This window comes from Salmo salar, chromosome ssa11 (assembly GCF_905237065.1).
Source record: "Salmo salar chromosome ssa11, Ssal_v3.1, whole genome shotgun sequence".
In the NCBI taxonomy this organism is placed as follows: domain Eukaryota; kingdom Metazoa; phylum Chordata; class Actinopteri; order Salmoniformes; family Salmonidae; genus Salmo; species Salmo salar.
In genome coordinates this window covers 24,349,209-24,376,766 of record NC_059452.1, presented here as the reverse complement: position 1 = coordinate 24,376,766, position 27,558 = coordinate 24,349,209, and the positions used below count along the sequence as shown (strand labels likewise).

Sequence of the window (27,558 nt, the reverse complement as noted above, 5' to 3'; positions counted from 1 at the left end):
TTTAAAATCCTGAAATATTTTATTTAAAAGGACTTACATTATCAAAATGTTGTTAATAAGGTCAATAGCCTTTCATGCAAAACAAGCAAGACAACATATAATGACAACACAGACTATGATTTTAAAACATATGAGTTGTGAAACATCACAGGAATAGAACAATAGAAAGTTATTGTTTTTGAAGAACATCACAAAAAGTGAACATAGACATTTAAGGCATTGATCTACTGGTCATGTACTATGGCTTGCACCCTGCATGCAAAAAGGACATGTGGAGTCAAGAGTCTCCCAAGGGATTTTGTCTGTATGGCTGAGAGTGGTGTTAGTCAAGCACTGGAATATTGACAAGCCTGAGATAGTGATGTAGCATGTGACTTTAAAGTTGAAGTTATACCAAGTAAAATCATCCAGGGGTATAGTTTCCACCATCAGCATGAGAGGCTATTAAAATTTACAAAACAGATTAGTTCAAAACAGATGAACCTAGAAAAAGCCTACAAATAAAATCTGATCAATATATTACAGAATTAACTGCATTATAAGACCTAATCCTACATTGAGTAAACTATACTTTACAAATGTAATCTGTACAACAATCTAAATAAGTGATTTGTTAACTGAACTTAATGTGGCAACTACTGTACATACCAACATTCTTCATGTGTATACAGGCTGTGATAACATAGTGTGAACTGATTGCTGTAAAGGGGACATTATGCAGGTTAAATGATGCATGTTTCCTTACATTAAATGTCTATGGGACACGAGATTGTGATGCATACTCTGAGTCTATATACTGTATAGCTAACACCTCTGTTTGCACAAATCACATTACAGTAACTTCAAATCGATTCAATAAGCTACAGTCCCTTTTGAAGTTGAATTTCATAACAATTGCTTTGAAACATGTAATCTAAAGTCAACTTTCCTTTTAATATGAGACCATCCAGACATGTTGGAATGATTGACATTAAACAGTAATAATGTAGTGGTTTTCTGTCTGAAAGACTAATTGGCTAAATACAATTAGTCCCATATAAGCGCTCTGTGCTAAAACAACATTAAAAAGAGAAGGCCTCCCATTGTGCTACTGTGTACAGATATAGAGTATGACTGAAAAAGCACATAGAAATGATCAACTTAACTTAAGTGAGTAATGACTAACAGGGCTGAGGAATCTGATTTTCCTGCTTACAATGAGTTTGATAAGTGTCAAAATAAAGAGCAGATAGATACATGTGCAAGTAACACAGGCAAAAACACATTTGGGTCCCACACCAGAAGAAATCACACATACAAGTTGCATATCTCGCCATAAATCTAAACAAGGAAGAGGAATGCAACCCCAAACACAGGGCTAATATTTTGTCTGGTATGACTTAATATGCCACTCAAAACATTTCAAACTGAGTGTAGATTATATCCACTGGAAAGGGCTCTATCAGACCAAACATATATACAGTAGACATATGGGTGTATTACCGTCTTGGACCATTACAGTATCTCTATCTATCATTACCCAGCTGAGAGAAACAGTTTTTAAAGTGCCACTGCAGTCAAAATGCTTTTTTCCTGCGTTTTATATTGCAATTGTACAACAGCTGATGAAACTAACACTCTAAAAGTGTGAAAAAATGTGATCAGTGTTATTTCCTGATAATCGCTGGTTGAACATACAATATACACAGGACCTCCTAATCATCAGGTTTGCATGGATAGGAGTTTCGGCTTTCCATGGTGACATCACCATGTGGTAAATTGGTTGATAGACCAAATACAAAGAGAGTTCCAAACCTCTCTGCCAATAACATCTAGTTTTGAATTTTCCCCTCCCCACTCAAGACTACTCCCACAGTCCTAGCAAAATTCTTGTTTGAAAAAATAGTTTTTTGCTCAGAAGCAATTGTAGCCAATTTTTATGGAAATCTATTACGATAAGTTACTTAATTGTTACCCAGAAATGATTTGATATTGATATACAGACGGTTGCATTGGGCCTTTAATTTACAGTTTTTACATTGACTCCAATGAAAATATCTCAAATACATGACAGTAATGAAAGGAAAACACATCACATTTAACGTAGCCCAGCTACAGCCAAATTGAAGCAGATAACATGCCAACATTTGAAGGCAAATAAATTAGATTTTATATGTTACATTCTATCAAACATGCATATTACTTTAAAGGTAATTAATTAGATAGCTGCCGATAAAAGCCATGGGATATCTTTGGCAGTCTTTGCTGGATATGTTAGTAACATATTATGACATTGTGGATAAGGTGAGCATGATATTACATTTTTTTCAAGAAGCTGTATATTGTCTGGTACAATACCATGAATCCCAATAGCATTTAACAAGTTGGCACATACTTTTGTAGGATTCCATAATATCCTATCACAATCAACACTGGCACTGAATGACGAATCACTTGCAAGAAACATCATTGCACAGAAGATATGAAGCAAGCTGAACAATAGGAGCTTGCATTGCATCAGCATTGGACGCTGAGAAAAGGTGACGAGATGGGATCATCGATGAAATTAATCCGTCCCTGCCTCCAATGAAAGTCCTAATATAGGCGAAAAGGTTGAAATCTGCTAGCTGCTCATTAGAAAATGAACAAACAACAAAACAAAGAGAAACAGTTGATAGGATTGCCCCACTGACAGAAGCCCTTTACTGTACTTCTGTTTGCCATCAGTGGAGGAGCCTTCACAGAAACACCCTCCCAGTTAGGTTAGCCAGGTTAGCCAGGTGGGTGTGAGTTACTGATTGGGGGCCTACAGGCACTCAGATAACACGTCATGCTTGTCGGTGGCAGTGCAGACCTCAGGTTTGGCTTCAATGATAAAACTCTGACTCAGCTGGATCTTGAGCTTCTCCACCTCGTAGTTGTGCAGGTATTCCTGGATGAGGTAACGTTCCCGTTTGATCCGAGCCTTCACCTCGGATGGCACATCCGGGATCAGCCAGGCCACAAAGAACTTCACCACAAACACCACGTGCTGATGGGAAAGGAAGAGGGTTTTTACAGAGCATACCATTATCACACACTCACCTTATGAAGTACAGATGATAACATGTTGAAAGACAGTGATAGCAAAGATTGGGTTCTGCTGCATACTGTATATAATGGAGAGAGCACCTGCTGGTTTAGAGTGGAGAGATGTGCTGTGTTCCATACACATATTTTGGTTGGCTTACCTCCATGATAATGATGAAGGCCAGTTTGGCTGCCAGGATGTGCCAGAATTGCATAGTGTGGGAGTACTGCCTCTGGTGGCCTGGAGGGTAGCGGTAGTCACGGTACCTGAGACAACATATAGGGCTAATGTCAGGACACAACAACTACATACACTAGTGCTAAACCCCAAGCATTGACCTGTCCTCTGTAAACATCTGGATTAATACAATCACAGCTCCATAGTCAAGACTTCAAGTGAAGTCAAGACAAAGGGTATTTTAATGTGCAAGTGAGTGGCCTGGCATTGCAGTCGCTTCCCACCTGCAGGTGGTGATGAAGGAGCTGTTGAACCAGGCAGGAATCGCCCCCTCCTCGGGCGTACTGAGAAGAGGGATCTGGGAGATGTCATACACTGACAGGCTGTTGTTGATGTAGCCACTCATGGTGGCTTCAGAGCCAGGGTGGTAGGCATACAGGTAGACCAGGCGGGGGATCATGTCTGAAGTAAAGGCCATGATGAATGCCTGGGGAGATGAGAGAGCATGAGAGGGGATCCGAGACACATTGAATTATTGTATTTTGATTATACAGTGTATATGAATTGTAAAATGGGTCTGTTTAACAATAAAGACATAGATTTGAACACTTGATAACAACAACGTGGCTACAGCTTAATAACATTTAATCCTACTCACATTGGTGACAACGGACAAGATGGCTACCACATTGAGGATCTCCTGCCATGCTCCGATGTTGTGGGCCTTGGCCGCCACAGGCCGGCGGAACTGGGTGGTGAACTTCCAGGCGTCCACTCTGACCTCCAGGATGTTGTTACAGAGGGCCAGCAGGGGGGCCAGGGGGAAAGAGGCCACAAACAGAGTGATGAAGCCAAACTGGATTACTGCAGAGGGAGAGAGAGAATGTTGATGAACAGCCATACACAGTCTCCTGTCTATGTGGGAAGAGAGTGGAGTGGGTTAAGGGCCTTCTTACCCATCTCCAGGTACTCATAGAACAGGCCCAGCTGGCTGAAGTTCTGCAGGTCATGGTCCTGCTCCCAGCGGCTGTACTGATCTTTCCGGGCCTTCCTGCTGCACCACCAGTTCCTCAGCAGCCTGACAGGATACAATATAGATTGAGAGAATATTGAACTCTGAGGAGGGCACATGTGTACAAATGACATACTGAATGTCAGACATCTTTATAACATAATATTTACACAGCCAGTTTAAGCTGGTTCACACCCCATGGTGGAGTAGATATGCAACTGAAAGGTCATCGAGGTACATTTCGCAGTCTATCAGAAGTAGCACAGAGGTCAGTGAAACTCACGGCAGTAGGGCCTCCTGGATGTTCCCACACACCTGCTTCCCTGTCATGACGATCACCAGCTGGGTGGTCAGCTCAATCAGACAGCCTCCTGGGTCACACTGGGACAAGTTGCAGTGGGTGTTTAACAGTTAGGTTTGAGATCAAAACATAAATACTGTAGTTTATTCTTCAAAAGGTGTGAGTTTCATATAGTAGAATGTGTTCATATACTGTAGATGCTGTGTGACAAAGCTCACCTCCTCGTTCCTCAGCCTGCTGTATTTGCCAAACATGTACGTGTAGTTGCCTGGGTAACCCACAAACTTGCCCTTGAAGAAGGCCACGTAGAAACATGAAGAATAGTAGTTGACAAACTGGAAGAGGAACATCTTCATTGTCAACTTGTTTTCATACTCCAGATGTGTCTTGGGAATTTCTGTTGGAGCAAGTAGTTGGAGGTCAAAGCCATTCAAGGCACACCAGCTACCTAAACTAACGGGTGCAATGTACTGCTGAGGTATGAATGAATTTGTATAGGAGAGAAAATATAAAAAAGGGAATGAGCAGGAAATGGGTAGTTAATGTGACCTGGGGTAAACATCACTTTAACTTGATGTGCCATCTGTGTTCCATCTCCCTGCATTTCCTGCTCCTCCTGATCTAATCGCCATGATAGCGAGCTTCTCCTCCTCACCCATATCAGTGATCCAGATGGCCACTCGCTCATAGAAGAAGTTAAGGATCATAATGATGACAAAGTTGATAAAGGAGGCGGTGACAGAGGTAGCGAGCTGCGGGGTGATGAGAGAGCCCACCAGATGGATCTTCTTAGTGGGGCTGTCCTTCATGATGCTGGCAAAGGCCGCATACACAGCCAGCCTGTAGACTATCACCCCAGTGATACAGGCCACAATCAGAAGCACCTGTGGAGAATACAAAATCCACATGCTACAGTGCACACATACAGCGCACAAACAGTATACTGCACACTGGCGAACAAATGCTTGCAGACACACAGAGTTGATGTAGTATGTTGGCTTACCCAGAACAGAACAGTAACACCCGAGAAGCAAAAGAGACCACACTTTTTGGGGAGGGGAAGGTATGGCTCCATTTCCTGCACAATTACAAATAAACGGAAAGCCCAGTCAGTAGTTTACATTGAATACTTTAGAATTTTCACACAAGCAGTGTGTAATAACCAGTTGTCAGCCCGTACCTGGGTGATCCGGTTGAGTCTCTGGTCAGTGCACTTGGTCTCAAACTCCGGGCGGATCTGGAGCTGCTGCTGCTCCTCCTCAAAATCCACCAGGTCCCATTCATACTCCAACTGGGCCTGGCGCCGCTTCCAGAACTCCAGGAACAGAGTCACTGCAGAACCGACAGGGTCATTACACTCTAACAGTAACAGTCTGTCTCCCTCACAGGGGAGACTGTAATTCTGTAATTCTGTAATTCTCCAACAGGTTAAATACAGTAACAACAGAGTGGACAGACACTTACCCCAGATCCCCATAAACATGGCAAAGAACACGGTCCCCTCGTTATCAAACAGATGGGATTGCTGGAAGAGGGAACATGGACAGGATGAGCTCCTAACCCCCCAGAGGAAATGACATGCTGTGCTTTGGCCACAGCAAGATGACATACTGCACACTCAGCATGAGAGATTTCACTGGCTTTGATTGACAGGATGGTTTAAACAATATAACAATAAGCTAATCATGCATAATATTTACACAGCCATAATTTTTTTAAGTGTGAGGAGCCATCAAGAATTAGATGTAATAGATTACGTTGTGACTGAATGACAGAATAAAATGTGTATGTTCCTTTACCCAGGATGAGAGGCACGTGGAGTTGAGCTTCCAGTAACTACACTTCTTATCACACAGTGGACACATCACAATACTCCCTCCAATGCTGGGGTCACAGATCTCCTTACTGTGGGAGAGATACATAGGAAGAATAGAAAGTGGGAAAGAACATTAATACATTTGATATGACGTGACTTTACATGTCCTGTATAGACTGACAAAGTTGTGTGATTTAGTGTACTGTTGGATGTGCAACAACAAAGATGTCTTTTTTTTTTACACAATTATTATTAATATACTGAATACACACCATTAGGGGTGTGTGTGTGTGTGTGTGTGTGTGTGTGTGTGTGTGTGTGTGTGTGTATGATGGCCCACTTAGGCATGATTCAAAGGCTGTGTTTAAACAGGCAGCCCAATAATTCAATATCAGATCTTCTGCCAATAATTGGGCGAAATATTAGAATTGGGCTGCCTGTTTAAATGCAGCCAATTAACTGTTTTCCTATTTTTCAAATAAGGCACCTTTCTGCCCCCTGGTGGTACTAACCTTGTTAAATTATCATCGTAGCTTAGCACACCATAAGTAAAACATATGACGCCCATGACCGCAGCAAAGAACAACATCTCTGTGTAGAAGCCCAGCCAGGCAAAGTAGATCCCAATCTTCTCCCCATAATACTTCCTGTTAACAACACAGAGATAATTTAACTTATTTGGCATTAGGGAGTAGGGACACTTAGTATTTGCGTGGTGTTATAGATCAGGGGTTCCCAAACTCTAACTCGGGGCCCCCTTCCATCATTGGGGGACATCCTGCATCTCCCCTGCACACGCACACACACCACGTCTATTTCTATGGGCACAGGGACTGTTCATGATATAAACTGTTCACACCTCTCTTGTTGGTGGAGAGAACATTGCAGGTTTAAAGCAAATTTTCATGCAATTCTATACATTTTGTCATGTCTAATGTGTATTCATGTGATATTTGAGTGACAACAATTATTACAACAATATCTATGGGCTAAAAAACCTAAATAAAAAACGTCAGCTGACATTTCTGACAAGTTATAATTCGCTCTCTAAGATACACAATGACTGACATGACAAGAGGAACTGATGATGCACTACCCTATTTAGAAATTGTACCTTGTGCATTCTACTATTACAACTTTCAAGAATAAGTTTAAAGCCGGACTGAGTTCGCCTCCCTCCCTCCCCTCCACTCCCTCCCTCCACTCCCCCCGTTATAGACGTAGATCTTTGTGTCTATGCATGGGGGAAATGTAACCGATGTCCAGCCGATGTTGTCTTACCTGATGAGGTTGAGGGGCTGCTCCTTGTAGAAACAGAGGAACCTAGCCCAATTCTTATAGAGGTGGTAGCGTTCGCTCTCACACTGCTCATTTGTGTTCCTCTCCCAGTATCGACACTGACAGCATAGAGGACAGGAGAATAAACAGTTCTAGTTTAGAAAAAATCTGACATCCTCACATGAAATCTACTGTGAGTATGTTGATGTGCAGATGTAGGTAGGGCGTTACGCTTTTCTTACATCATGAAGTGGGAAGGCTGAGGTGTAGGTCCCGTTGTTCAGCAACCGCTTGATACCTTTCTTGTCTGTCTCCTTGCGGTCCTCTTTATAGTACGGACAGCGAGACAGGATGTAGTACACCTGACAGGAAGGGACATCAGATCAGTGTGTGTGTGTGTGTGTGTGTGTGTGTGTGTGTGTGTCTCGCTAGATTCTGTGTTAAGATACTATACTCACAATTCTGTTGCGTGTGGAGGGGGGGAAGAAGGTGTCTCGGTTTTTGATGAGGAAGAAGTCTATCTTGTCCTTATCAAATGGAGAGGTGAAGTAGTCAGGCTGTGGGCGCATCACCTTCTCTGGCAGGCGGAACGGTCGGGAGAGCCACTCCAGTGGAACGTCCTGTCCGTGGGGGATGTCGCTTTCTTTAAAGGGAACCTTGATCTTCAGCACGTCAGCGTAGGTGGCCAACACCTCCCATGGGGCGTGGATCTTCAGGAAGTACGTTTTCAGATCATCTGAGTCCTAAGAGGAATGAGTTGAGAGAGGACAGAGAGAGGCAGTTTGACTGACCATAAATAACATTTAAGCACAAAACAGAGGAATCATTTAAAATATAGAGTACATTTAATAATTATATAACATTTATAATATTTTCTACATTTCCATTTGAATATAGTACACATTTTCACCTAAAAATGTGTAAAGAAAACATAGAAGCACTGAGTGTACAAAATATTAGGAACACCTTCCTAATAGTGAGTTATTTTCTTTTTCCCTCAGAACAGCCTCAATTCATCGGGGCATGGACTAAAAGGTGACTCCAATGCTTCCCACAGTTGTGTCAAGTTGGCTGGATGTCCTTTGGGTGGTGGAACATTCTTGATACACAGAGGAAACTGTTGAGTGTGAAAACCCCAGATGCGTTGCAGTTCTTGACACACACCAACCTGTGCACCTGGCACGTACTACCATACGCCATCCAAAGGCACTCAAATCTTTTGTCTTGCCCATTCACCCTCTGAATGGCACACATACAAAATCCATGTCTGAATTGTCTCAAGGCTTAAATATCCTTCTTTAACCTGTCTCCTCCCCTTCATCCCCTTCATCTACATCTATACATTAAACACCCTTCTACCACTGAGGAAAGAAGACTGTGGAGTGGAATTCCCCTTTAAGAAAGCTCTGCTGAGATATTCCCCACCTTGCAGTAATGTGATGTGCTGCTGCATGATGACCACTAGAGAACACCAGCGTGCCACAGATGGGTAACTCACCGATTTGTCCTCAGTCTCAAGCTCCAGTCCAGCCTTCCTAAGGTTGGCCTCAAACTCCCTCCTCCTCTCCTGTACAAATACAGAGACAGACACACATGCACTTTAAGCAATAGCAAGGACCAGGGCAGAAAAGCATTTTCCCTTGTATCTCCCCCTCTATCATCGCTGCTATTACTTTATCCTTCCATCCATCCTTGTATTCTAACTTCCCAATTCATTCTCATAATCCATTTTGTTCTTGTAGAAGCTCTGTTGAAAGACTGCCTGGCACCAGTCACAGCATTCTCAAAGTCTAAAAATCAGAGGCTAGAGGGCCTTGTAATAATGACCTTTGGTCTGTCTATGGTCTGTCTGTGGCATGAAATCTTTGCTCCTCTGTCAAGAAAGACGTGATGCAATTACCCGAACAACAAAGTTTCAACCACTGGGAACTTGTCAGCCACTTCCTTTTAGCCACCTTCTCCTCTTACCGCCCTGATTCAGGCTGATTATGAGTCATGGTCACTTGGTCAGTTGACCCCAGACACTGTCTTTACTGTGACAAAATGTTTTGCAACGGAAAACGAAAATAGCTGTGTTCTTATTGAAGCCATTCAGGCTCAAAGCAAGCCTGACCACTCCAAGGTTAATGCTCTGTGCTGTCATGTCCGTGTTGATAAACTGCCATGTGTCTCTCTGTAACCACACAATGCTCTCTGTCTCTGTGTTGATGATGGTGCGTGATGCTGCCCACCTGCTTCTTCTCTCCATCCTTGTCATCTAGGTAGGACAGTATGAAGTCAATCCTGCGAACCCCGTCCCTGAAGAACACGGTGTCTTTGTTCTGCTGTAGTCTGTCAGTCTGGAGGGCAGACAGAGAAGAGTGTCAGAACACTAACCCACACAAACTATTTCTCTCCTCCTCCTATGAACAGAGAACATCTGTTTACTGAATGTGACGATGTACGTTAGAAGCACATTAAAAGTACATGGTAGTAGTTTAGTATATAGTTTAGGACACGCCCAAAATTAAATAAACAGATTTATTTTGTAATGATAGTGGAGTTTCTCTCTTTTGTGTGGTTTGTCTTATGTAACTTGAATAGGAGTTAGGAGGAAGTGGATCCTGGACATTTTCCAGTGAAAGCATGCCTATCATTATACTAAACGTAGCCCTCAACTATGGCAAGCAAAGAGGTACATACTGTACTAGGGCCTGAAATGAACTTTTTGTTTTTTATAATAACGTTAAACCTAGTCTTGATATTCTCAGATCATCCCAGACCAGTATACAGCCACTTCTTGATTCAAGCCCCAAACCTGGCACTGACAATGCTCTTCAATCACAATGCTCCACACTCCAGTTTGCCAGGGTTGCAGCTACACTTCACACTCCAGTTTATTTATAAGCATATTAAGGATATGCAGGAGAAAGTCTTAGTATAGAGAAACTGCACCCTTGTTAAAAAGATAAATGCTTGTGAAATTCAGGAGATTGTATATGCAGTGGGTTAAAGGCTGTTTCTCAACTAGGTTTGTTAACTCCTGGTTTTATTCCACCTGAGGGGACCAGCTAAGTATTTACAGTGCAATGCCCTGCAGTCAGGACGACAGTGGGGAAAAAACCTTTTTGACACAGCATTGGACCTGGAGTGGAGGAAAATGGCTTTTCTTGATCCAATCGGCTAAGATTATGTTCACCGATTCCAGGTCTTACATCATCTTTTGAACCTCATTTGTGAAGAAGGATTGTGTGGGGTCTGTTTCATCATGTGACTAGGAGGAAAAGCGCTTCAGTCCAATTAGCGATAAAGCACAGGCGGGTCCCTATATTCAGCAGTATCCTGGCTCTGGAGGACACTCTGTGGTCGGGAATAGAAACAGAGCCCCTCCCCTTTTTGTTTATCAGCCTCCCACACCCACAAACAGGGAGGAAGGAAACAGGGTGTGGATACAGCATACAATTCTCAAGATCATCAACAGAATTAGGTTGGAGAAAGCCTATTAGAACAGTTTGAAATGTATGGCCTTCCACCTTTATGTGTCAAAGCATGCTTGAATATGAGTGAGAGAGAAAATGTTCAAGTTCCCTAGTTCTTGAACAACAGATTAATGCTGGATAGAGAACACGGACACAGACACAAAACAAACACAGTAATATTTTCTCTGTAGGCAGTATTTTAGTGTGTGCTTATTGCCTGGGGAGAGCTGATCTGATAAAGAGAGGAGCTCTCTGAGAGACACTGAGGTCTTGTGACTGAACAATGAGAACTGTAGTAGAAAGAGGTCAGTTGTTTCCAACATAGGCAAGGTACACAAAGGCATGCAAAACAACCTCTTTTCAATACACACTCGCTATTGATCAAGAATATTGATCATGGATGAGGATTGATCATGCATGTGGAGGAAGACTAAAAACAAGCACATAATCATACATTTCTTACAACCATATATGCACATAAGTGCAAAAATGAATCTACTAATCCAGTATACCTTCAAAATTGTGTTAACCTTTATCAGGTAAATAATATGATCTGTTTTTTGTTTGTTGTAGCTTTCAATTCATTTGCCCGTTGCATTGCAGAACACTGCTGCATTACAGCACAGAGAGCTTGGGAAGTCATCTAGGGCAGGGATACGTTAATGTAGAGGGAAAGGAGAGTGTCCAGGCAGGTCAACATGGGGTCATGGGACTCAAATCAAAGTTTATTTGTCACGTGCGCTGAATACAACAGGTGGAGACCTTACAGTGAATTGTGTGAAACTCACCTCTGTGTGTCCAGGTAGCTGTGTTCCTCTGTCCTCTATAGAGTTATTACGACTGTGGCCATTACATTCCTCTGTGTAGAGAAAAGAAACACGAGCAGAGATGAGTTGAAAGGGGAAGTCTGCAGTTGAAGTCAGAAGAGTCATTAAAACTTATTTTTCAACCATTCCACAAATGGCTTGTTAACAAACTATAGTTTTGGCAAGTTGGTTAGAACATCTACTATGTGCATGACACAAGTCATTTTTACAATTGTTTACAGACAGATTATTTCACTTATAAATCACTGTTTCACAATTCCAGTGGGTCAGAAGTTCACATACACTAAGTTGACTGTGCCTTTAAACAGCTTGGAAAATTCCAGAAAATTATGTCATGGCTTTAGAGGCTTCTGATAGGCTAATTGACATCATTTGAGTCAATTGGAGGTGTACCAATGTATGTATTTCAAGGCCTACCTTCAAACTCAGTGTCTCTTTCCTTGACATCATGGGAAAATCAAAAGAAATCAGCCAAGACCTCAGAAAAACAATTGTAGACCTCCACAAGTCTGTTTCATCCTTGGGAGCAATTTCCAAACACCTGAAGGTACCACGTTCATCTGTACAAACAATAGTACGCAAGTATAATCACCATGGGACCACGCAGCCATCATACCGCTCAGGAAGGAGACACGTTCTGTCTCCTAGAGATGAACGTACTTTGGTGCGAAAAGTGCAAATCAATCTCAGAACAACAGCAAAGGACCTTGTGAAGATGCTGGAGGAAACAGCTACAGAAGTATCTATGTCCACAATAAAATGAGTCCTATATCGACATAACCTGAAAGGCCGCCCAGCAAGGAAGAAGCCACTGCTCCAAAACCGCCATAAAAAAGCCAGACTACGGTTTGCAACTGCAGATGGGGACAGAGATCGTACTTTTTGGAGAAATGTCCTCTGGTCTGATGAAACAGAAATAGAACTGTTTGGCCATAATAAACATCGTTATGTTTGGAGGAAATAGGGGGAGGCTTGCAAGGCAAAGAACACCATCCCAACCGTGAAGTACGGGGTTCGCAGCATCATGTTGTGGGGGTGCTTTGCTGCAGGAAGGACTGGTGCACTTCACAAAATAGGTCGCATCATGAGGGAGGAAAAATATGTGGATATATTGAAGCAACATCTCAAGTCATCAGTCAGGAAGTTAAAGCTTGGTCACAAATGGGTCTTCCAAATGGACAATGACCCTAAGCATACTTCCAAAGTTGTGGCAAAATGGCTTAAGGACAACAAAGTCAAGGTATTGGAGTGGACATCACAAAGCCCTGACCTCAAACCTACATAAAATTTGTGGGCAGAAATGAAAAAGCGTGTGTGAGCAAGGAGGCCTACAAACCTGACTCAGTTACACCAGCTCTGTCAGGAGGAATGGGCCACAATTCACCCAACTTATTGTGAGAAGCTTGTGGAAGGCTACCCGAAACATTTGACCCAAGTTAATAAACAATTTAAAAGGCAATGCTACCAAATACTAATTGAGTGTATGTAAACTTCTGACCCACTGGGAATGTGATGAAAGAAATAAAAGCTGAAATAAATAATTCTCTCTACTATTATTCTGACATTTCACATTCTTAAAATAAAGTGGTGATCCTAACTGACCTAAGACAGGGCATTTTTACTAGGATTAAATGTCAGGAATTGTGAAAAACTGAGTTTAAATGTATTTGGCTAAGGTGCATGTAAACTTCCGAATTCAACTGTACATACATTTTTGGACTTAGGATATATAGTATAATGATATACTGTATATGAGTCCATTGATTCTTGAATGATATTACTTAAAAATGCCTCATGAGCTTAGTTTAACTGTCAAACCCCATCAGAACCCAAAACATAAATTAGTTTTAATCCAATGTTTGTAAATATTGTAAATGTAAACAAACACTGTATAGTCTCAAAACATGGTTAAAACTATAATGTTGATATCTTGGCAGGTCAGTCCTTGCATCTATCCCACTGGGCAGAAACTGGTTGAATCAATGTTGTTTTCACATCATTTCAAGAAAAGAAATCAAATGTGATGACATTGAATCATCGTGGAAAACTGATTGGATTTGTAAAAAGACATCAACGTAAGGGAATTTCGTCTCTATTTCACCTACCTTTTAACCTAAATCCAATGTCATGGTGAATTCACGTTAGTTGACAACTCAACCAAATGTAAATAAACAAATGTATGTTGAACTGTGGTCTGTGCCCAGAGGGATAGGTCTAAGGATTGCCTCTTTAACAGAAAACTATTTACAATGTACAAATTACATAGTGATATGTGTATCTACTCATTTATTTAAGAGAGAGAAAGCAATGGGTTGTTTGTCTAAATACTTTACTTCACTAGTCCAGAAGCGTAATTATTCCAGCCTCATCACACCAATTAGCCTAATAGGTCTTAATGAGATACATTTTCTAATCAAGTGTATGTTGTCAAACTTGTTCACTGTGTATGATACCTTCATTACATATAGTCAACTGGCTAAATGAATCCCAGAAAAATAAAGCTATGTTATTTAACAACAATTACTTTGTAATGTCATCAGATACACTACTTGAAGCCCATGAAATCCCATGACCCATTCCTCTGTTTCCATCCACATTCCTTTTCTACAGATTTGCCAGTGATTTTGCAGATGATCGAGTCGGTCTCCCTCCTATTACGTAATACTTCTATATTGAGAGGAGGGATTGCTGATGTGAAGAAAACAGCATTAGTCTGTCAGTGGAACTGTGTTGTGTTCTGACATCTGACCACCCCAACACAACACTGTGTTGACATGGACTGCCCTCAGGGCAACAGCATGGTGAAATAGACATGAAGACACTCACTCTCTCAAGAGCTCTCAGAGATAAAACCAGGGGAAAGAACTAAACACATATAAATATAAAGACCCACTATCACAAAAGCACACTTTCCATCTGGAGACACACAGACAGAAACACACAGCATTCCAGCAGCAGAGCAGCGCACTCCCCCAGCCTGGCAGACCCTGCTAGAGGGAATGTGCTCATGTTGCAGCGCAGCCTGCCGCCTGTTTTTTTCTGAATGCTGGGAAACAAGCACTTCCCGTGGGGGAGGTTAGGCCTCTACGTGCACGGAGGGATGGGGGAGGGAGCAGCAGCCCAGTCAGAGGCCCTGTAGTTCCCTCAGACATAACACAATCTAGCTTACCACAGGAAGGACTCGTTCTGCCCTGAGCCTTTCTTCCATTGGATGAGGAGGATATTGTTTAAGAACCGGAATTTTACTGAGTGCCTTGCAAGCCAATGAGAGGCTTGAGGGAGCCGCTCTGTACAGCTGAGAGGTAAATTATAGAGACAACTCATGAGGTAGGAATGATGTTGAGACTGCCAGCCAGCCAGATGAGTCTGAGCACAAGCATCCCTAACCCCTATGAAGGTCACAGAAGTTGTGTCAAGCTGTGATGATTGTACTGCTAACAGTCATTATCAGTCCAGAGCTGAGCAAACACAGAGAGAGAGGGAGTGTGTTACCAAAGACAGACAAGGCCACTTTTATTAGACATTTATAGATGGCAGCACATCCACACACATGCAAAAACACACAGTATAGTATACGCATAGTATACATACGTTCACATACACCTCAGCATCCAAGCAACACACATTTTTCAATGTTTTCAAAAATGAATACAATGGGAAACACATATCCTCAAATAAAACTACCACAGTATGGTTTAACACATAAATACACACACAAAGGTATGTGGACACCCCTTTAAATTAGTGGATTCGGCTATTTCAGCAACACCCGTTGTATGAAGTGTATAAAATCGAGCACACAGCCATGCAATCTCCAAAGACAAATTTTGGCAGTAGAATGGCCTTACTGAAGAGCTCAGTGACTTTCAACGTGGCACCATAATAGGAGGCCACCTTTTACAATTTCTGCTCTGCTAGAGCTGCCCCCATCAACTGTAAGTGCTGTGAAGTGGAAACGTCTAGGAGCAACAACGGCTCAGCCGCAAAGTGGTAGGCCACACAAGCTCACAGAACGGGACCGTTGAGGGCTGAAGCGCGTAAAAATCGTCTGTTCTCGGTTGCAGCACTCACTACCGAGTTCCAAACTGCCTCTGGAAGCAACGTCAGCACAATAACTGTTTGTCAGGAGCTTCATAAAATGGGTTTCCATGGCAGAGCAGTTGCACACAAGCCTAAAATCACCATGCACAATGCCAAGCGTCGGCTGGAGTGATGTAAAGCTCGCCGCCATTGGACTCTGGAGCAGTGGAAACACGAATCATGCTTCACCACCTGGCAGTCAAGACTGACAAATCTGGGTTTGGCGGATGCCAGAAGAACGTTACAGTGCCAACTGTAAAGTTTGGTGGAGGAGGAATAATGGTCTGGGGCTGTTTTTCATGGTTCAGGCTAGTCCCCTTAGTTCCAGTGAAGGGAAATCTTAACGCTACAGCATACAATGACATTCTAGACGATTCTGTGCTTCCAACTTTGTAGCAGCAGATTGGGAAAGGCCCTTTCCTGTTTCAGCATGACAATGCCCCCGTGCACAAAGCGAGGTCCATACAGAAATGGTTTGTCGAGATCGGTGTAGAAGAACTTGACTGGCCTGCACAGAGCCTTGACCTCAACCCCATCGAACACCTTTGGGATGAATTGGAAGGCCGACTGCGAGCCAGGCCTAATCGCCCAACATCAGTGCCCGACCTCACTAATGCTCTTGTGGCTGAATGGAAGAAAGTCCCCGCAGCAATGTTCCAACATCTAGTGGAAAGCCTTCCCAGAAGATCGGAGGCTGTTATAGCACCAAAGGGGGGACCAACTCCATATTAATGACCATGATTTTGGAGTGAGATATTTGATGGGCAGATGTTCACATACTTTTGGTCATGTAGTGTACCACCTCCTGGAACTAGACCCACATTCAGATAATAGGAGATCCACTAGTGAAGATGTACATCTAAATAAACACCCACTGTCTGCAGAACACCAAGTTACTGTAAACACGTCTGTAGTCTCCAGCACACGCTAAATTAAACTGACATTGATAACCCCATTGATGAAGTCCTAGAGAACATCTCATCCTACTGTAGCTGACCTACAATTACCTTCAGTGGGCAGTCCAGAGTGATGAATATCTCACATTATTGCTTAAATGGATGTGCAAGACAATGTCCGAGGGGGTGTGGTATATGGCCAATATACCACGGCTAAGGGCTGTTCTTATGCACAACGCAACGCAGAGTGCCTGGATACAGCCCCTCGCTGTGGTATATTGGCCATATACCACAAACCCCCCGAGGTGTCTTATTGCTATTATAAACCGGTTACCAACATAGTTAGCCCTAGCTCTTTATAAAGGGAGATATCTGGCAGGTTTCTGCTCATGTTTCCCTTTCTGAAATATCAAATAATCCACAGAGAGATGCATAGATTAAATTATCCCAACAAAATCACACAAAAAAATATCTTTTAAATGTCAAATATGGTGCAGGTAAATTCAATAAATGTAGCGTATTGGATTTGAAAGGTCATTTCCTTGCTTCCTATACTAAATCAAATGGAGCGATCCACTGGTAAACCCAAGGCCTTGGCACTCACTCACAGAGGACCAGAGGATGCAGAGTAGCATAGGGCTGGGTTTGGGTTATGAGGAGCCTGGCTCTGCAGCCACTGGCATGAAGGGAGGGAGGCTGGGCAGAGTACAAGCACAGTACAAGCCTCAGAGTAACCAACAGCAGTACATACAGACACAGCCACTGACACAGCCACTGACTATGAGGTGAGGTTTGGAGTGGAGATGATGAAAGGACGGACAGACAGGCATCACATTAAGCCTTTCATCTGCCAGTACCTGTTAATAGGATCATCCTGAATGCTGTCAGTATAGCAGGGCCATCTTCTTCAGAGGAGAGACACAGGACAAAGGGTTTAGTCTGCTTAACAATATGCTGCTGGACATTGATAGATAGATTTATGATATCACAAATACACAAATTCTGAATTAGAATATCTAGAGTAGCAGAAAAACAATCTGTTTTTGCACCCACCACTGACACAGACACACTAGCCTCAAAGAAACAGGCCAGCTGTTACATATGTTTGATATATTCTCTGTTTGGTTCAATCACAGCAAGTGGCAGCGTGAGGACAGGAATACATTATTCAAGTTTTATTTGTGCCATAAAGAAGCTGTCACCTTGATGCTGCTGAGGACCTAACAGCACCTGCGTCACCTGCTCCCACCGGTGGCACCTGTCTACTTTCCAGTGACAGTGCCTTCCTGATTGTCTATTGTTTCAGCCAGATAAACCTTTAGACAGCCTGGTAAATGATGTATTTCATCAGACCAAGCCAATCTGGTTAGTGATTTAAATGGTAATACGAGGCCTGAGCTTTAGGCTACTTTCCTCTAATGAACCTTCTCCTCTTCTGTTTCAGCCACTGGGCTTCCCCTGTTATTCATGTTTCAAGTTTTATTAGTTGTTTGTTCAGGATACACAGGGCATACAATGTCCAACAAAATGTTTACTTGCAGGTTCCTTCTTGACAATGCAACAACACTAAGAAATAAGAATATGAACATAAAGTAAATGGCTCAGTAGAATAAAATATTTAGCATAAGTATAATACAGGAAGGCACAATTTATCAGCAGCAGTTGTGATGTGTGTGTAGCATGAATTTATACGTGTGTGTTTGTGTGTGCGCATATGTGCATGCGTGTGTGTGTGTGTGAGTGAGTGCTTGTGTGCTAAGGTGAGGAGAGTCAGTGCAGGTGGTCAGTCCAGTTCAAGTGTTCAAAAGCCATCAGACTTCTAGATAGAAACTGTCTCTAAGCCTGTTGGTATCAGACCTCATGGTACGATACCGTCTGCCCAATGGTAATGAAGTGAACAGCTGATGGCTGGGCTGTGTGAGGTGCTTGATGATGCTGCAGGCCTTCCTCAGGTGTCCAGACCCAGGGCTCTGAGCATCATTATCATATTACAGTTGGCTCTACCAGAGAAAGCTTATTGAAGAAGGAGAAATTGTTCTCTGATGAACTAAAAAAGTACTCCAGTCTCATCTCATGTTAGGCCAGGGATTCTCACAGTTTATAATAGATGAAATGACAGTTTATAATAGGCATTGTGATGCTGCACAGTGATGCTGTACCCTGTTTCTGGCTATTTAATTAGACGGATCTCTAGACTAAAGGTTAAAGCATTCCTATATGTCTGTATTTACTGTAAGTCAATAAGTACTAAATGGAAATCAGTGGCCCATTATGTGTCATTCCTCCCCCACATAACTAGAGCTGATTAGTTTATCAGGGAAACACTGTAGGCCACAGACATACACAACATTCTCATTCACTCATGACCAACATGGTAAGATAACCGGCCATATGTCTTATGGCCCTACACACAGCAGATGGATCATCTAGAAGGCCAGCATGTGAGGCTTGCGCAACATACATCCTATTGTTGAAAGATGTTAGTGTTGTAAGAGACACAATGAACCACAACAATGTCACTATGTTGCTACCATGGCCTGATGTGACCTATTATATCTAAACTCTTATCATCCTTGTAGCTCCAGCTAAAAATAGCACCATGACATATCAGACTGGCTTATTTTGACTGACTCAAACATACATGACTCATGGCTCCAATAGCCTAACTATTGACATCATCCCCAAGTTCATTTTCTCAGGGGAAAGACAACATACAGGATACCTCACTGAAATTACATTGGTTTTGTAACCCTGTAGGAAGAGAGACCAATCCATGCTTTGCTTTTGTTTACCTTGCTGAAGTCACCAAATGCTAACTCCAGGATTTTGAAATACATTTTATTTAGCATGTTTTAAATTAAGCAGCATATGGTCTATGTTTAGGGGGAGGCCATACTCCCAGTGCTAAAGGTAGAAACCCACTGGGTGCAGACGTCATTTCAACATCTAGTTTTGATTTACATTTGGTTGAGTTGTCAATTAACACAAATTCAACAAAACACCATGTCATTGGATTTAGGTTGTAAATTCAATGAAAAAAATATTAAATTCTCTTTTGTTGATTACTTTTTAAAAATCCAATCAGTTCTCCATGTTGATTCAGCGTCACCACATTACATTTTTTTGTTGAAATGATGTGGAAACAATGTTGATACAACCAGTTTTTGCCAAGTTGGAAAGCTGTTTTGAATCCCAATTCTCACATCGTCTGTTGATGACTTTCTGCACATGGAACAAACAAACTCTCTGTCACGTTTGTCGTACGAAGGAGACCAAAGCGCAGCGTGTGTACCGTTCCACATTTTATTATAACTGTGAAACTATGCAAGACATACAAATAAACAAACTAATAAACAAAACGTGACGAAGCGGTGCAACATACACTTACTCAAATTAATCTCCCACAAAACCTAGTGGGAAAAACAACAACTTAAATATGATCCCCAATTAGAGACAACAATGACCAGCTACCTCTAATTGGAGATCATCCCAAACAACAACATAGAAATACAGAAACTACAACCCCACGTAGAAATACAGAAACAAGACAAAACCCCCAACATAGAAAAAAGAAACTAGAACCAACATAGACATAAATAAACTAGACAAAACCCCCTGTCACACCCTGACCTACTCTACCATAGAGAATAAAAGCTTTCTATGGTCAGGACGTGACAGTACCCCGCCAAAGGTGCGGACTCCGAACGCAAAAACCTAAACAACAAAAAAAAAAACAGGGAGGGTTAGGGTGGGTGTCTAATGTCGGTGGCGGCTCTGGTGCAGGACGAAGACTCTTCACATCCCGCGGATCCTCCTGCATCGGAGGCAGTTCTGGTGTGAGACAAAGAACCCTCACATCCTGCTTATCCGCCAGCATAGGAGGTGCTCCGGTTCGGGCCGTAGCTCCCACTCCGCCAGCTGATCCCTCTGCTTTCGTGTCACCGGACCGTGGATCATCGCCGGAGGCTCCGGGATGCGGGATCGCCGCTGGAGGCTCCGGACTGCGGGACCGCCGCTGGAGGCTCCGTACTGTAGGCTGTCTCAGGAGGTTCTGGACTGGGGACCGTCGCTGCAGGCTCCGTGCCATGGATCATTACTGCAGGCTCCGCGCCATGGATCATCACTGGAGGCTTTGTGCCATGGATCATCACTGGAGGCTCCGGGCCATGGCTCATCCCTAGAGGCTCCGGGCCATGGCTCATCCCTAGAGGCTCCGGGCCATGGATCATCCCTACAGGCTTCTTGCCATGGATTATCACTGGAGGCTCCGGGCCATGGATTATCACTGGAGGCTTCGTGCCATGGATCATCACTGGAGGCTTCTTACGTGGAGCTGGAACAGGTCTCACCAGACTGGGGAGACGCACTGGAGGCCGGGTGCGCAGTGCAGGCACAGGAAATACTGGGCCATGGAGGCGCACTGGAGGTCTGGAGCATAAGGCTAGCACAACCTGTCCTGGCTGGATGCTTACTTTAGCCCGGCAAGTGCGGGGCGCTGGCACAGGACGAACTGGGCTGTGAAGGCGCACTGGCAACACAGTGCGTAGAGCTGGCGCAGGATATCCTGGGCCGTGGAGGCGCACTGGAGATCTGGAGCGTATGGCTGGCACAACCCGTCCTGGCTGGATGTTCAGTTTAGCCCGGCAAGTGTGGGGCGCTGGCACAGGACGAACTGGGCTGTGAAGGCGTACTGGCGACACAGTGCGTAGAGCTGGAGCAGGATATCCTGGACCGAGGAGGCGCACTGGAGACCAGGAGCGCTGAGCCGGCACAATCCGTCCTGGCTGAATGCCCACTCTAGCATGGCAAATGCGGGGCGCAGGCACAGCGCGCACCGGGCTATGAATGCGCACTGGAGATATAGTGCGCATCACAGCATAACACGGTGCCTGGTTGTTCACCTGCTCCCCACGGTAAGCACGGGGAGTTGGCTCAGGTCTCCACCCTAACTCTGCCAATCTACCCGTGTGCCCCCCCCAAAAAAACATTTTTTGGGGCTGCCTCTCGTGCTTCCGTCGTTGCCGTGCTAGTTCCTCGTATCGTCGCCGTTCCTCTCTCGCTGCTTCCACCTGTTCCCATGGGAGGCGATCCCATCCGGCCTGGATCTCCTCCCACATCCAGGATCCCTTGCCATCCAGGATGTCCTCCCATGTCCAGTCCTCCTGACCACGCTGCTTGGTCCGTTGGTGGTGGGAGATTCTGTCACGTCTGTCTGAAGAATGGGACCAAAGCGCAGCGTGTGTACCGTTCCACATTTTATTATAACTGTGAAACTATGCAAGACATACAAATAAACTAATAAACAAAACAACAAACCGTGATGAAGAGGTGCAACATACACTTACTCAAATTAATCTCCCACAAAACCTAGTGGGAAAAACAACAATTTAAATATGATCCCCAATTAGAGACAACGATGACCAGCTGCCTCTAATTGGAGATCATTCCAAAAAACAACATAGAAATACAGAAACTAGAACCCCACATAGAAATACAGAAACAAGACAAAACCCCCAACATAGAAAAAGAAACTAGAACAAACATAGACATAAATAAACTAGACAAAATCCCCTGTCACGCCCTGACCTACTCTACCATAGAAAATAAAAGCTTTCTATGGTCAGGACGTGACAATCTCCCTTCTTATCTCCAGGATACAATAGGCCTAGTCCCGGAAGGGAACTGTGCCTTGACAAAACCCTGAAAGTTAGATCAGTAGAGTGGACCAACACCCCGGTGCACCTCCCAGCGAGGGATCATGGGCAGAGCAGATAGCAGAATTCATACTTTATCTTCTCTAAAACAGACATGAAATGTCATCCTTCTAATACTATACTGTTTGAATGAGGCATTCTTGAATAAGGAGGAAAAGTAGAAATGCTAGAATATTACAGATTTTGTCCTTCCCCTAATTTTCTTCATCTGCACCCTTTGGCCTCGTTATGTACTGCATAACCGCCACTGAGGATATGGCAGAGTACATGAAAACAAACTGTTGTTCTTTGTTCTTCGTAGCTTGTTGCCTGTTAGCCTAATCAGATGTGATGCCCAGGTTAACCCACAGATAGAACATGAAATGCTTTGGCACAGAGCTTCCTAAACCCACAAAGCAACACAATCACAAAGCCCACTGTGATCAAGTGCATCGATCAATGTTATTCATAATTTATATATTAATCTGCTCAGGGCCATTGAAATGGAATTGTGGAAGACCAAAGAAGGGATAATAACCAAATGGAGGTGAAAGGAGAAAAGTCCAGACATGTAATGTTTTTATCATCCAGTGCACTAACAGAAATGAAAAGTGGATTAACCCTCACGCCGATATTCAGATACTGCCCACAGTCTGTCTAACTCAGCTATCAAAGAGAAAATTTAATGACTCAGCCAGTTTCCATGGCAACACCGGGGCTCCCCCTAGTCTGTGAGCCAAGATGCTTGCCCTCCCCACCAGATATAAAACACCTTAAATGGAAGCGGTGCACAACTGTCTAATACGTTTCTTATTAGATCATCAATGATTAAGGGAGAGTGCTGTAATGCAAAGATGATTATTTAGGCCTAGTTTGTGCAGGACTGCCCCTGATCAAGACCAATTAGGCATGCAGAATTGGCAACACACTATGAAAGGCTTAGGTCTCCTCACTTGAAGCATTGAGTTTGAATGAATAGAGGTTTTACTGGAATAGTGAGAGATGTTGTTTGTAGAATAGCAGGCCTAGTATTTGATAATACTACTGTCTTATCAGAACCTTTCAATACAACTATTTTGTCAATGTAAATTATTTAGAGCCATGAGAGCCATAACAAGGCAGCCAGTGTGAGCATGTGGGTAATATAACTATCAAAATAAATGATTCTGTATTATAGATGCAGATTAACCTGAAGTCTACTCAGATTCAGTCCCTACATAAACATTTCAACATGGTGATCCACAACACAGATGCACATATAAATAGATCTTCTCTGTTATTGTGCAGGAAGGTTTTCCCTGATAACAGCCAACACAAAGTCATTGGTGTGAAAGGGCAGTCTATCAACACGGAACTCCACACTATCTAGACCCAGTGTGGGTAGTCAGCCATACGGTGGGTCTTTACTAACAAGGAGCCTTAACACCAAAGGGCAAGTGACAGATTGTCCTTAAATGAACCTGCTCAGTCAACTTACTTCACATTAAGAACATAAATGCCTATTGCTCAGAGATAGTGGAACCACATCGCTTGGCCCTGTTTCTGTAATACCAAAATAAGTAAAATGGACAGCAGAGTTTGTTTGAGGAATCTTCCATTTACGGTTTCCATTCACATTTTGGCAGACCCACTTTATCCAGAGTGACTTATAGGAACAATTCGAGTTAAGTGCCTTGCTCAAGGGCCCATCAACAGATTTTTCACCTAATCAACTCGGAGATTCAAACCAACAGCCTTTCAGTTACTGGCCCAACGCTCTTAAACACTAGGCTACCTGCCGCCTTTTAGGGGTGAGATGCTAAGAGGGATGTAAACAGTGTGAGGGAGGTTGGAGAGAAGCCGGACTGTTTCCATCCATCAGTGAACTTGCTCCGACTCACTTAATTTCCCAGCAGAGGAGAGACGGATATAACAATATCTCAAAACCATAATTACTGCGGCATTATTGAAACCACTTTACTGTCGACATTATGAATGATCACGTACTTTTCTTTCTGTGAAGTCATACATAATAAATTGTAGCCTACAAAGTATTTTTAACAAAAGGAACATCTGTAATTGTTGAAATATATTTATTACCCACAGCAGCTCTACATTTTCTGAGCTACCTCTCAACCAACAACATTTCATAGAGGGACCCTTGCTACCATGACAGCTTAACACATCATGCAGTGGATGGCTGTATCCGGAGACCAAGTCGTGTCTGTGGGCAACTCTGTATAGGCACACTGCCACATTCTCACAAATTGTGAGAAAATGTGACATGTTTGTTATAACAAATGTGATCTAGTAATATATTCTGCATATATTCTGACATCTCTGGATGTAAGCACAATTGGAAAAAGAGTAGTACTGTTACAGTCCAACTCCTCCCTACAGATCTCTTCAGTGAGTGACTGCTCAGTCAGTCCGTAGCATCATGGTCTATCCCTGTCTAGATTGGCACTCAAGGTAGGGAGACTATCAGCAGATAATTGTGTTTAAGTGTTCATGCACTCAATGTTAACAACTATCTGGTCTCTAGCGTGTAATTGTGTGAGTATTACCTTGGGACAGTGTGGCACCACACAAAGCAAAGGTTATAGATATGGATTAGAGGCCTACTGACGTCCTTTGAGACATCCTGAAACTAGGGAAAAACTGAAAACAATTAGTATTCCAATTTCTGTTGGATTTTACAAATCCATGATTAGACAGTTAAGGACAACCACATGCGATGGACTGGACATGTCTGTGTTAGCACACCATTGCAGATGTCTACCTATAACTTGTTTCCTTTCCGCCATGAAATTTTACAGAAAACATGAACATAGGACACAGCTTATTCACACAGGAGCACATTAAGGGGAGACGTAGGGGAGCAATACTGAGAGCAATACTGAAGTTATGGTTTAGTTAATGGTGTTTATAGTTAATGGTGTTTAAAAGGGCGGGCATGGACACAACAATGGCCAGTTTCAATCGACATTCCTTGTGCAGTGTGGAGTGACTAATACTGTAAATTCTCAATAAAGGGATATAGATAAGCAGAGTGCCGCTTGCATCAGCTTTACTAGGCCTATACATTGGCACAACAGATCAAGCTTGCATTGAATAAGACACCCATCTGCAATAATTATGTTTTTTAATCACAAACCTGCTTGGAAATTACATCATTATGAATAATATTGAACTTATTTGGGGTCAATACTGATCACTTTGAATGCTGATGTATAAAACAACAAAGAAATGTCCAAATACATGCCATTTTACAGACTTCTGCAATGGGCTTTAAGTAACTGTCCAGTAAAAATCTCTATAAAAAGGTAATATTCTGATAACTCATACCCAAATAATGTTGCTGACTCGTATTTGTGGCCAAAGCATAAATTGGAGAAAAAAACACTATAAAACCCCCGCCTCAAACCTGTATCTCAAACAGACATTTCAAAAATGCTTGTTATTTCCTTATAGAGGATGATGTCATCCTAGATGGCCAATCAGCAGTCTACTAGTGTAAATATGTTTTGGGACTGGTATATGCCCACACCATTCTGTTGTTGGGCTATGCCCACACCATTCCAACACAGAAAACATAACACACTTAATTGCCATTTTTTGGAAGGACAACTATTTCACTCATATTGTAATTCATTATTGGTCATATTTCATATAAATCTAGAAACACTGAACAGTTACTTTAATATGTCAGTTTCTCAAACTTCAAGTTTGTCCTTCTCTCTCCCAGTAGACCTGTCAGCATGTGAATGACGTCACCGCATGTATTCAGTCATTTAAGAACTATACATTTAGTTGTACAACTGTACAAACACATGAAACTGTTTCTGAAACATAATCTGTTATAAATAACATGTACATTCCATGAAATGTGCTCATATTTAGGCTAAACATTGTATGTGCCTCTCATCTAGGTAGCCCACTGACATAGTGACATATGGCACAGACACAAGTAAACCATTAGCCAAACATTATTCCGAACCCAAATAATAAACAGTGGTAGTTCTAGTCACAAAACTGATAGAACCAACCTTTAGTTGGTTGTGTTTCCTTGAACATTTTCTGAACGCGCTATAGTAAACTTCTTAATAGCCAATGAAAACAAAGATTATGGTATAGCCTACGTTTACCTTGTATATTACCAAAGTAGGCTAATCTCCGAATGTGCTCTTTACCTCCAATCTGCGAATCCATTGCGCTCTTCATTTCGATCAAAGTTTCTTCGCTTGCCATTCCCGTTATTCTTCTCATCTCCACTGACTACAAGGAAGGAGCTGCTTTTTCAGGAAAGTGAGGACGGAGAGAGAGGATGCCACCCCACGACTCGATCCTCGACACAATGTATTTGAGTTTGAGGCTTGGGTTTCACACCAAAATCAACGTTTCAGGCATTTATTGGCTGAAAGAATGCCCCAACATTGTCTTGACATATCCTATCATATTAGAATTGCACTCATTCTGCTTCTCTAGCCACTATACATATTTAAGGGGAGTGGCAAAACCAAGCACATTCTGTCGGCAAATCATTGTCCATAAAGAAGTAACCTATTCACACAAGTAGCGCTTGGGAATTAGTGCATCATGCATTGGAATCCTGTCCGCGAGGGTTATGCTACCCATGTGAATGGCCTCAAACTTGATGTTTGGCAATTTTGTACGGTTTTGAAAACCCTTCAATTCTCACCAAACGAATTGATATTTTGTACAGCCTAACCATATGAGCCTAATTGACTAGCCTACTAAATTCCTTCAATTTGGGCTATGTGAAGAAACACAGTCCACCAATATATATATACTGCTCAAAAAAATGAAGGGAACACTTAAACAACACATCCTAGATCTGAATGAAAGAAATAATCTTATTAAATACTTTTTTCTTTACATAGTTGAATGTGCTGACAACAACACCACACAAAAATAATCAATGGAAATCCAATTTATCAACCCATGGAGGTCTGGATTTGGAGTCACACT

At 42.7% G+C, this 27,558-nt stretch overlaps 1 protein-coding gene across 2 annotated transcripts; it reads right to left on the bottom strand.

Moving 5' to 3' along the window:
• LOC106563530 (anoctamin-5) lies at positions 1-27,106 on the bottom strand. 2 transcript variants are annotated; one of them, XM_014129206.2, is made up of 20 exons: positions 26,715-27,106; positions 11,880-11,950; positions 9,865-9,972; positions 9,132-9,200; positions 8,092-8,376; positions 7,876-7,995; positions 7,637-7,752; positions 6,868-7,002; positions 6,339-6,444; positions 6,004-6,064; positions 5,720-5,871; positions 5,543-5,617; positions 5,195-5,423; positions 4,758-4,936; positions 4,522-4,619; positions 4,183-4,304; positions 3,885-4,090; positions 3,511-3,713; positions 3,210-3,315; positions 1-3,010 (listed from the first exon to the last, which is right to left on the bottom strand). In XM_014129206.2, the coding sequence occupies exons 1-20, from the start codon at positions 26,833-26,835 to the stop codon at positions 2,786-2,788; spliced, it is 2,787 nt and encodes a 928-aa protein (XP_013984681.1). In that variant the 5' UTR covers positions 26,836-27,106; the 3' UTR covers positions 1-2,785. The 2 variants fall into 2 exon arrangements, with proteins under 2 accessions (XP_013984681.1, XP_013984682.1); XM_014129207.2 differs by having other exon boundaries at positions 26,760-27,105.
• Between the last annotated feature and the right edge of the window lie 452 nt (positions 27,107-27,558).

Excerpts from the sequence above, each read along its gene's own strand:
- LOC106563530 (XM_014129206.2), bottom strand. The coding sequence starts at position 26,835 with ATGAGAAGAATAACGGGAATGGCAAGCGAAGAAACTTTGATCGAAATG. Across the intron at positions 5,424-5,542 it reads GTGTTACTGTTCTGTTCTGG|GTGCTTCTGATTGTGGCCTG; the intron begins GTAAGCCAACAT and ends TATTCTCCACAG. Across the intron at positions 4,937-5,194 it reads CATCTGGATCACTGATATGG|AAATTCCCAAGACACATCTG; the intron begins GTGAGGAGGAGA and ends TTGCTCCAACAG.